Raw genomic sequence first — 12,115 nt, forward strand, 5'->3', positions numbered from 1 at the left:
GAAGTGAAGATTTGCAGATGATTGGTGATTTGAGAATGGTTACTCCATTCTCTTCCAGAAGTCAGTCTCCCAGCTGTTACAGAGCAGGTAGGCTTCGAAATAGGTCTAATACAGTGGATGATGTCAGTTCAAGATGTACTCCTACCTTGCGGGATGTGGCTACGTCGTCATGCAGTAGATCCCCTCAGCCTAGGAAAAGTGCCAAAGGTAAATTTGTGCAATGTTCCAAAGTAAGTACCAATTTGAAGAATGCTATGCACAATGTTCAGAAGGATCTTGGCTTAGCCAAGGCAAATAGGAATTTGGAGAAGTTGATGAAATGCACACCACCTGTTTACCCTTGGTTTGTCTCCATGCGATGAATACACAGCATGCTAGATCAAGGGGATTTTTATCTGGATCATGCAAAATGTTTAGTGAGCTTTCTCTCTGTCTCTGCAAGGACCTGGAAGAATTTCTTTTTCAGGAGAAAAAAAAGTGTGGGTATGAGGATTGTAAATGGGGTACTTTCACATGGCACATGCTTGAAAGTGCCCTACATGATGTTGGCATTGAAAATGAGCATCTAAAGGAAACAGTCACTGGCTTAGAGAAGGTACTAGATGTGAATAAGAAACAACCAAGAGAGCTGCAGATCAAGGAAGACTGGCTTACTAAGGAACTGTTTAATGCTTCCTTGGTGGGGGCACAGAGCACCTCAGGATCAGGTGAACATCAAGAGATGAGAGCAAACTAAGGGCCAAAATGAAAGTCAGGTGTGCTTGTCTTTCTCATCATTGGATGAGACAGAAGGACATGTTTTGATGGTGAAAATAGCTGATGGATCAAGATTGAAAAATAGTAATGAGGTGCATTTAGTAGTAACTAAAGGGCTTAAGAGAGCTAAAGAGCTTAAAAGAAAGAAAATTAGGATAAGGGGGCTTTGGAAGATTAGGGAAAATGGTGTGATATTGGAAATGCAAACAGAAAAGGAGCTATAAGAGGTAAAGGAATGCAAGCGCAATAAACGATTGGGCATGATCCTCTTGACTCCAAAAGAGCCAGGGTGAAAAATAATATTGTATGATGTGGAAAAAGTGATCAACAAGGAAGACCTGTTAGGAGACTTATATAACAAAAATTTAGTAAGCACGAACAGGGAGGAAGTGGAGATGGATATATTTGTCTGTTTTTGTAGTATTAATAAAGCAAAAACAGGAAACAATTGGGTCCTCCAGGTGTCAATGCATATTAGAAGTCATTAGTTACTGCAGGGTAGGATTTTCATTGGTTTCATGACATATAAGTTCAATGACTTTTATTTAATTACCTTGTGCTATAACTGTCAGGGTTGTTTGTTTGGTTTTTTTTTTTTTAGGAGCATTAGCAACTAAGGCCATATTGCTCCATGGATATGCGGTGGTCATTCCCTGACATTTCCGTATTTGGTGGATCACAAGCACGAACCCAGGTCTAATCAAGAAGTATGTGCTGCTGTTCCTGCCCACCTGGCTATGGAGGCGCCACAATTGTCAGGGATTTGGTCACACAGCCAGAACATGTTACCACAGAGACCCAATTTGCAGTCGCTGTGCAGGTAAAAGACACTCCTACACATTCAGAAAGAACACCCAATCTGTTCCAATTGTAAGGCAAAAAATTGAGCCACAAATCATTCTGTAAGAAGTAAACAGTGTCCAGAATACTCAAATGTACTTAAGTTGGTGAAAGAAAGAGCACGGCAATTTGATAACGTTTATGGCAGATATTTAATTCTTAATCAGTACAATGTAAAATCGAATGGTAACCTACGTATACTATAGATTAATTCTCAGGGATCAATGGCTAATGAAGTTAGACTAGTGTGCAGCAGGGAGAATATTGATATAACCTGCATACAGGAACCATACTTAGTGAAAGGTTAGTCTACAGGCAGTGCCGTCGTGAGATATTTTTGCACCCTAGGCAAATCAAGCATTTAGCACCCTTTTTAAATTAAAATTAAATAATCAGCACGATGGCAAAGCACTCTACCCAAATGGTGCTCTAGGCATTTGCCTGGATGCCTACAATACCACGACGGCACTGCCTACAGCATATCCACTTTCAGCATATTTTGTGCAGATGAAACAGACTTATGAGCTGCAATTGTAGTGTTTAATAAGTTATCACTGTTGTAAATTTGTTGTGCTCTTCACAGATGGTGTGTATAAGGGTGAGTTACATCTTGCATCATTCTATCCATGTTGTATGTATTGTCATCACTCAACAGATATTAATATCAACATCAGGTACATGGAACTGGTTCAAAATTGGGTAGTAATTCAGTAATATTTGCGATGGATCCTAATGCAAGATCAGCATCGTGGTTTGATATAATTACAAATGGTCGTGATCATCAACTAAATGAATTCTTGGCTAGTTGTGGATTGCTTATACAAAATCTACAAGTCCAGATAGTGCTTTCTTCACTGTTAATGGAGAATCATATATTAACTTGACAATCTGTAACATAAGGGCAGAAGCTGGTATTGTGGACGATTGGCGATTAAGAGCAGATTGGGTCTGCTCTGATCATTGGGCCATTTTATTTTTTGTCAGGGACATGATGAAACTAGCTCAATCCCAGGAACAGTTACAATGATTTGCTATCAAAAATGCAAAGTTGACAAATATATTCATGTCCGACTTGGGAATCTGGGCATTAGGGCATTCAGTCAGATGTCTGGAGAGAATGCAGTGGACTTACTTCAGCGCTCTCTCTCTCTCTGAGGCTTCCAGCACATCTATGAAGCAAACGAACTGTAATAGGATTCCAGTTAATAGTGGCCTGGTGAGTTAAGCCAACTTCAGAAGCAGGTTCATAAAGCAAGGAAAAGGTACCAAAGGAGTCGGCATAACAATGAGGAGGAGGAAGTTAATTTATTTAAAATAGAGTATCAGACAATAAAGAGTGCATACATGCATATGATATCTAAATCAAAATTAACCACCTGGAGAATGATGGAGTCAATATATGGAACCTGAGGATGTTGTGAGAGAGCAGGCTGAGGATGTTTAGCGGCATTCTGCACTTTTATTTCCTGGAATGCTGCCACCGAGGATGTTTAGCACCATTCTGGGAAATGAAAGTGCTGATCTTGCCACTAAAACATCCTTAATCCACTCTCTCACAACATACCTAGGTTCCTCACATTGACTATAAGCCTGTCATTTGCAAAACATGTTATGACACTGGTCACAGAGCTGGAAAAGGAATAGTAACAGCAAACCTTACCAGATAAAACATGGACAAAGCTGTGGCTCTCAGGCTTCCGATAAAACAGACGAGAGCAAGTCGTATTGGCAAGACTAAGAATCAGACACACTCATTATACTCATCTCTGCCTGTTACTGGGAGAAGACCCACCTCAGTGCACATCCTGTCACAGACAACTTATGGTCTGTCATTTGCTGTTTGAGTGTCCCTTATATTCAACTATCCAGTCAACTACTTTTCAGTTGGTCTCTAGTCTGAATGTGATTTAACTTATATCCTGAGAAATGATTCAAACACAGAAGAATTTATAATCTATTTAAAATGTATTGGCCTATACAGGAGCATTTGATTTAACATCTACAAATGGTATGCTTTGAGTAAATAAACTATGAACAGACACAATTTGGCCTCAGTAGCCCTTCTGTCATTAAACCTGATATAAACAACCACCACCACCACAGCCGGCGCCTCCGTAGCCAGGTGGGAAGGAGCAGCAGTGCGTAGCACACGCTTCTTGATTAAACTGGGGTTCGAGCCTGTCAACACCAAATACGGAAAGGTCAGGGAATGACCACCGCATATCCCGGAGCAATATGGCCTTAGTTGCTAATGCTCCTAAAAAAAAAAAAAAAAAAAAACCACCACAGCCAACATGAAAGCCTGATGAAATTAACAAAAGGCACTTATGTGAGAAGACTTTGAATGTGTGACCAGAAATTAGTAACCAGGAACCTTAGAGGAAATCAGATTAAGGTTTGTAACATTCTGAAAGGGAATAAAAAATGAATGCAACATTTTAACAGTATTAAATGAGCACTAGAAGCAGGTGTCATCACACGCACGCACGCACACACGCACACACACACGCACGTTACAAACTTACCAATTTCTTCTTCCAGTTTAATCTGAAATCCAAGTTTCTCTTTGTTCCATTTACGTGCCATATCTGCTTCTAGTTTTTCTATGGCAGTTTTATGAGCTTCAATCTGAACATTTAATTCATCCTCACGATGTCTTAACATTCGTCTCTCATTTTCCTAGAGAATGCCAATTTGTTAAATAAACATCTCTGAGTTAACTGATTCATTTTCTGATTGGTTGTTTATTTCATTACATTATATTATGTTATTAATGATATAAGTAATGATAATGAATAAGTAACAATATAATATAAAGATAATATAATAACAATATATATATATAAAATGGAAGGATGAGTTCTGCAGAAAAAAACTGTAAAATCTTTTTTGCAATATCATTGGTGCTTTGGTTATTTAATGTACTGCATTTTATTTTATATATATCTACAGTAAACATAGTATATTAAGTTAAAAACAGTGTAGTTCAGTGTTATATTATGTAAGAGAAAAAGCAAGTCAACTGTTAGCATTAGCACATATGATGCAAGATAGCAAGCTTACACAACATCAGCAAAAAAAAAAAAACCACCTTCCCATTTCACCCATCCATTTGCTCCAAAAGTTTGTCCAGGTCTTCCTTGAATTTATTTAAGCTATCAGCTTCCACAATGACAGATGGAACTTTGAGCAATCAACCACCTGCTGGTTTAAGGGTAAATTTCTCCACGTCTATTCTATAACTGCCTTTCCTCTATTCAAATTTATGCTCCATCAGGTGCATAATCTGAGCAAGAGGAAGAATCTCATCAGGTTGAGCTTGCTCAAACCATTGAATTCCTTGTACATCTCAATCAGATCACCATGCAGGTGCCTAGTCTCCAGATGCTGCAATTTTCTGAACTGAAGCCTTTTTTAGTAAGAGCAACTCTTTGTTCCCCTCACCAGTCTTGTCACCGTTCTCTGTACTCGTTCGAGCAACTCTACATCCTTCCTAAAATGAGGCTTTCAGACCTGTACGAAGTATGCAAGGTGTGGCCTGACCATTGCCTTATTAGCATTAGTATTAGTTGAGGCATATAATGCAAGAAAGCAAGCTCATACAGCATTAACCAAAAAAAAAAAAAAAAACCTTCCTGTTTCACCCAATCCAGCCACTCAAAATGTTTGTCTAGTTCAGCATTAAATTTATTATTTAAGCTATATATATATCTTTAAGCTATATATAAGATAATCCCATTATATAAGGCTTATGTTAGACCACACTTGGAATACTGTGTTCAAGTATGGAGACCGCACCTAAAGAAAGACATCGAGCTTCTTGAAAGGGTGCAAAGAAGGGTAACTCGCCTGGTGAGATCGGCAAAAGGGCGTCCTTATGAAGAAAGACTTCGAATATGTGGGTTGCAGAGTTTGGAAACTAGACACCTTAGAGGAAATTTGATTGAGGTGTTTAAGGCTCTGAGAGGCATCAGTAAAATGAATGAGGACGAAATTTTCAAGATTATAAATGATGCTAGAACTAGGGGACATAAATTCAAGTTACGGGTGGAAATGTTTAGATTGGACTGCAGGAAGTTTTATTTTAGCCAGCGAGTTATAAATTACTGGAATAAATTGCCTTCATGGGTGGTAGAGGCCGACAGTTTGGGGAAATTCAAAGGTCATCTGGATAGTACTTTCGGGTAAGGGAAGCGCATAGGATGATAGGTTTAATTTCCTTTTTTTTTTTTTTTTTTATTAATTATTATTATTTAGTTATTTATTTTATTTTATTTTATTTTTTGTTTTTATCATTGTTTTGTTCGGATTTTTTTTTTTTTTTTGGCTGATGCAGCATAAGCCATAGGCTTTCTTGCACCATGCGGCCGTTACTAATACTAATACTATCAATTCCCACAACAACAACAGATGGAAGTCTGCTCCAGCAATCAACTATTTGCTGGCTAAAGGCAAACCTCCACACATCTATTCTACAATTATCTTTCTTTCCAATTGTGAATTGTGGAAACATTCGCAATTCTCCAGTCCTTGGGGATCCCCTCTGAATCCAAGGATGCTCTCTAATTATGGCTAAGGGTTTGCTTACTTTATTTGCTGTCTCCCTTAATATAATTGGATATATCCTCTCCACTCCAGGTGCCTTTCTTATGATTAATTTCAACAATTTCTCTTCCACTCTCCTCTCAGTTATTGCAAAATCATTTAGCTCCCTATTAGAGTTTGATAAGCATCTGGCCTCCCCTTCCCTACAGAATTCGTCATGTGTGAATGTAGATGCAAAATACTCATTCAGTTTCTCAGCTACCTGAGCAGGATCATCAACAGTCAAATCATTGATGTCAGGATGACCAATTTGATTTATCCCCTTCTAGAGATTACATAAATAAATAAATAAGTCCTTGCTGGATTTTTTTAATTTTTTTTTTTGCATTCTTTGCCAAAGATTTTTCATAATCTACCTTTGCTTGCCTAACTTCCTTTGTGACTTGATTACAGGCTAGCTTATATCTAACACAGGCTTCTGTGTCACCTGATAATTTATATGCATTCTATGCATTTTTATTCTCTGCATCAAGTCTCATTAGGTCATCTGTCATCCACTTAGTCCTAAACCTTGAACAGTATTTCTTAGTTGGTATGTTTAATGTTTAAACCTGGTAACTTCCATGATTAATTTCTTGAAAGCTTCCCATTGAGAATTTGCTCTTGGTAACATTATCAGTTGGTTCCATTGTGTAGAATTTAAAAACTGTCTGAGACCACTGTAGTCACCTTTACGGAAACAAAACCCTTCTCTTTACCCCTGATGGTAGTTACATCTTTAAGTAGTCTGCTGACGAGGCTATTAGAGACGGTCGTTTTCAAAGCCGCTAAGTGGATTTTTCTTATTTATTGATTTGAAATTATTGTTTTTCTAAAACTTTTGATTTAAATTTAGTAGTATAACATTATTTTGTGATTTTCTGATTAATTTGGTGTATTTATTCTTTACTCGGCCTTGTAATTGCATAAAAGTATCGGTAAAGGTTTCCACGTGTTTCAACTCCGCTAACCGTTCGTAATTTTCCCGCCTTTGTGATACGATATACCGTACTAGATAGCGTTAGTTGAACTTCGTTAGCAGTTAAATTGTACGTTTAAATAAATACATATAACGACTTAGATTACAAACGTAATATAATTAATTATATTTAACATAATTAATTATACATATAACCACTTAGGTTACGTAACATAAATAATTAGTAAAAACAAATAATTAATACATAACTTGATACGAAAGTTATATAAAGGGATTTCGCAGATAACACTCGTTACTGAAACGTAAATATTTCGTAGATAACACTCGTTACTGAAACGTAAATATTCCGTAGATAACACTCGTTACTGAAACATAAATATAGCGTTATAACTGTGTTTGGATACAAGTTTAGGATTTAATTTTGTACAGAAATTGAAATTTTATTGAAAGTAAATCTAAATCATGACTCAAACCAGAGCAGCAAAGCAAAGGGCTCAAGCTAATGGGAATGCTGTGGCCCAGGGGAGAACTGAGGGGGGCAGTTGTCCTCTGAATCACAGCCTTGTAAGATGCACTATTTGCTTGATGTTTGCGGAGCAGTCAAGTATGGGACATGATACTGCCATGGGGGATGTCTTTGTGTGTGTGCGATGCAAGGAGTGTAAGGAGATAAGGCGACAACTCAGCGTTGTTATGGGCCTATATGAGAGCTTGAAGGATAGGGTGGATGCCCTCGAAGGATTACAAGTGAGGGGCCCATCAAGCTCTCAGCTGCCCACACCAATGCCAGAGCTTGCACTTGGTCATCGCGGAACACAGCGGCAACCCCCAAGGCAGAATGCGCTGGTCCCAAAGGAACTAGTAGTTGTTGGTGACTCTATTGTCAGGGAAACGGGAAACATGCTTTGTAAAAAGGATAGGTGGAATAGGACCAGGGTATGTCTGCCAGGGGCAAAAGTTGATGACGTTGTAGAGCGGATATCATCTTTTAAGGGCACAAAAGGTGATATAGTTGTACACGTTGGCACTAATGACATTAAGAGTAGGAGACCGGCGGAATTACTTGACAAGTACAGGTCATTGATGAAAAAAAGCCGTGAATTAGGGTTGAAATTGAAAGTGTCTGCAATTCTGCCCAGACACGATAGGAGGGAGTATATGATGAGAGCCCTGTCAATCAATTCGGCCCTGGAAAGATTGTGCAGGGCTCAAGGGGTAGAATTTTTTTCAGCCTGGTCTGTACTTGTTAACAGGAGAGACTGCTTCTACAGGGATGGGATACACTTAAATAGAAAGGGTGCAAGAATGTTTGCTGATGCTATCGAGGCAATGTTAGGTGGGTCGGAAAACTGCTGGATTGGGGGGGGATGCAAGGACTAATAGATTAACAGTAGCCACTGGCAGAGGTGAAAGTGATTCTTGCACTGCTTCTATTGGAATGAGCCGCAGCCTGGAAAATAAGATGCAGGATATTTCAGAGACTGCTGGGAATCATTGGGGTACAAGTAAACACATGGGTTGTGTTAGGGTAGCTAAGAAAAAGAACAGGTGCATGTATACTTGTGTGTACACCAATGCTAGGAGTTTAGTAAATAAATTTGATGAATTTGAGGTATTGCTCAAAACATCAAAGGCAGATATTGTGGGGATTTCAGAGACGTGGTGTCACACAGATATAAGAAATGCAGAACTGGAATTTGGGGAGTACAATGTCTACAGAAAGGATAGACAGGATAGGAAGGGAGGAGGGGTTATGCTATTAGTTAAAAAACACATAAAATCCAAGGAAGTGAAGCCAGTCGACATCGCTGGACAGTGCAGTGTCGAGTCAGTTTGGTGTGACATAAGCATTGGGAGATCAAAATTGAGAGTAGGAGTGTGCTATAGGCCTAATGACTCTGATGAGTATAATAAGAAACTGTTCGGAGAAATAGAGTGGGCCAGTAAATCAGAGAGTCTTATAATGGGGGATTTTAATTTCCCAGATATTGACTGGAATTTGGGGGCTGGTCACTCACACAGTAGCAAGGCTTTTGTGGATTTATTGGATGATTGTTTTCTACATCAGCATGTTCGGGAGGCAACTAGAGGGAGTAATACTCTTGATTTGATTATCAATAGTGATTCTTCGTGCATTAAGAATCTGCAGATATATGAACCACTTGGTGGCAGTGATCACAGTGTGCTGAAATGGGAGTTACTCAAAGAGGTAACTACCATTAGGGGTAAAGGGAAGGGGTATTGCTTTCGTAAAGGCGACTACAATGGACTGAGACAGTATTTAAATTCTATACAGTGGGATCAACTGATGATATTGCCAACAGCAAATTCAAAATGGGAAGCATTCAAAGAACTTATCGTGGAAGCTACTAGGCTTTACATACCAACTAAGAAATATTGTTCAAGGTTTAGGCCTAAATGGTTGTCAGATGAACTAATGAGGCATATGGCAGAGAAGAAAAATGCATGGGATACATACAAATTAACACGTGACACGGACGCCTATGATAGATACAAGTTGATCTGTAACCAAGTTACAAAGGAGGTTAGGCAGGCGAAGGCAGATTACGAGAGATCCTTGGCAAGGGATGCGAAGAAAAACAGCAAAGAGTTCTTTACTTATGTAAACTCTAGAAGGAAGGGGATGAATCAGATTGGTCCACTTGAGATCGATGGGTCAACTGTTGATGACCCTGCTCGGGTAGCTAACAAACTAAATGAATATTTTGCATAGACATTCACACATGAGGAGTTATTCAGCGAGGGGAATGCCAGAGGTGTATTCAACTCTAGCAGTAAGCTAGAGAATTTTGTAATAACTGAGAGCAAAGTGGAGGAGAAATTGTTGAAGATAAACACAAGAAAGGCACCTGGGGTGGATGGGATCTATCCAGTTATATTAAAGGAGGCAGCAAAGGAGGTAAGCAAACCCTTAGCCATAATTATGAGAGCTTCCTTGGACTCAGGGGAGGTACCCATTGACTGGAGATGTGCAAATGTGACCCCAATTCACAAAGGGGGATCAAAGGCTGACACAAGTAATTATAGACCTGTGAGTTTAACTTCTGTTCCCGGAAAATTAATGGAGGCACTGGTGAAAGAAGCACTGCAGGATCATCTAGACAAGACTTCAGTTATAGCTAGGACACAGCATGGTTTTGTTAAGGGGAAGTCTTGCCTGACCAATTTGATTGGATACTATGATGCAGTCACAAAAGAACTGGATGCAGGGAATAACTTTGATATTATATACTTGGATCTTAGAAAGGCTTTTGATACTGTTGCACATGGAAGACTGCTGCACAAATTGGAGCAGTGTGGCATTGGAGGCAAGTTGCTGCTATGGATAAAGGGGTGGTTGAGGGGGAGAAGACAGAGAGTGGTAATCAATGGACACTGCTCATCGTGGACTAATGTTATTAGTGGAGTCCCTCAGGGTGCAGTATTGGGGCCTTTATTGTTTTCTGTATTTATAAATGATATTGATGATGGTATATCAGGCTTAATGTCCAAGTTTGCAGACGATACGAAGGTTGGCAGGGTTGTCAAGGACACTACTGACACTATGCTGCTGCAACAGGATTTGGAAAGGTTGAGCAGATGGGCTTCGAGGTGGCAAATGAAGTTTAACATTGACAAATGTAAAGTACTACATATGGGAAACAGCAACCCCAGAGCAACGTATCAACTCTGTGGTACTACACTGACAGTGGTAGAGAATGAAAGGGACCTGGGGGTGGTGGTGCAGGCAGATATGAAGTTCTCTGAGCAGTGCAGACGAGCTGCAAGAGTAGCTCATGGTGTATTGTCAATGATATATAGGAATTTTTCTAGCTGGGATAAGGAGGTGATTATTCCCTTGTATAAGGCAATGGTCAGGCCACACCTAGAGTACTGTATACAGGCCTGGAGGCCTCATTTCAGGAAGGATGTAGAGCTGCTGGAACGAGTACAGAGAAGGGCAACTAGATTGGTGAATGGGACAAAGGGGTTCTCTTACGAAGAAAGGCTTAAGTTTTGCAAATTACAGTGTCTGGAAACTAGGCACCAGCGGGGTGATCTGATAGAGGTGTATAAAGCCTTGAATGGTTTGAGCATGCTCAATGCTGATGGGATTCTTCCTCTAGCTCAGAAAAATCACCTGAGAGGGCATAAATTCAAATTGAGGAAAGACATATGTAGGATAGATGTGCGGAAATTTGCCTTTAGCCAGCGGGTGGTTGGTGGGTGGAACAGACTTCCATCTCTTGTCGTGGAAGTTGATAGCCTAAATAAGTTTAAGGCTCAGCTGGACAGGTATTTCGAACGAACAGAGGGGTGAAGTGGAAGTGGTTATTTTTATTTATTTATGTTACTTTTTTTTTTTTTTTTTTTTTTTTGGCTGATGCTGCATAAGCTTGCTTTCTTGCATCAAATGCCTCTACTAATGCTAATGCTAATGCTAAAGTAAATCCCACATTAATTCACTGTGATTGCTGCCACCTGGTGGCTCCTTTATCTGCAAATTCTTAATGCATGAATAATCACTGCTGATAATCAGATCAAGAGTATTACTGCCTCTGGTTGCCTCTCAAACATACTGCTGTAGTAACATCATCCAATAAATCCACAAAATATCTTCCCTTAACGAATCCACGTTATGATTGATGTTTAACATTCCTTTCGAGTTGATCCTGTATTATTACTTCTTTAACCATTGATTCCATTATTTTCCCAGGAACAGAATTCCAACTTATAGATCTGTAATTATTCACTGTGCCATTTGGTCCCTTTTTTTGAATAGGAGGGAAATTTGCACATCAACATTCTGTAGGGACTTCATCTGAATCTAAAGATGCTCTTATAATTATGACAAAAGTTTTCTTTACCTCATTTGCTGATTCTTTTAATATAACTGGAATCCTTATTTTCTTTTAACTTTAATTTATCTTACACTTTCCTCTTGGTTATCACAAAATCATTTAGCTCACATTTATATTTGGTAAGCTTTTGGTA

General features: G+C 39.2%; 1 protein-coding gene across 1 annotated transcript in view; it reads right to left on the bottom strand.

Moving 5' to 3' along the window:
• The window catches only part of LOC150078320 (uncharacterized), a 296,643-nt gene that overhangs the window by 98,382 nt on the left and 186,146 nt on the right, over window positions 1-12,115 (bottom strand). The window contains exon 10 of the mRNA XM_090384528.1: window positions 4,122-4,275. Within this exon, the coding sequence (XP_090240654.1) occupies window positions 4,122-4,275 (154 nt within the window). The remainder of the gene's footprint in view (window positions 1-4,121; window positions 4,276-12,115) is intronic.

This window comes from Mastigoproctus giganteus, chromosome 11 (genome assembly GCF_048544385.1).
Source record: "Mastigoproctus giganteus isolate SK-2022 chromosome 11, ASM4854438v1, whole genome shotgun sequence".
NCBI lineage: Eukaryota > Metazoa > Arthropoda > Arachnida > Uropygi > Thelyphonidae > Mastigoproctus > Mastigoproctus giganteus.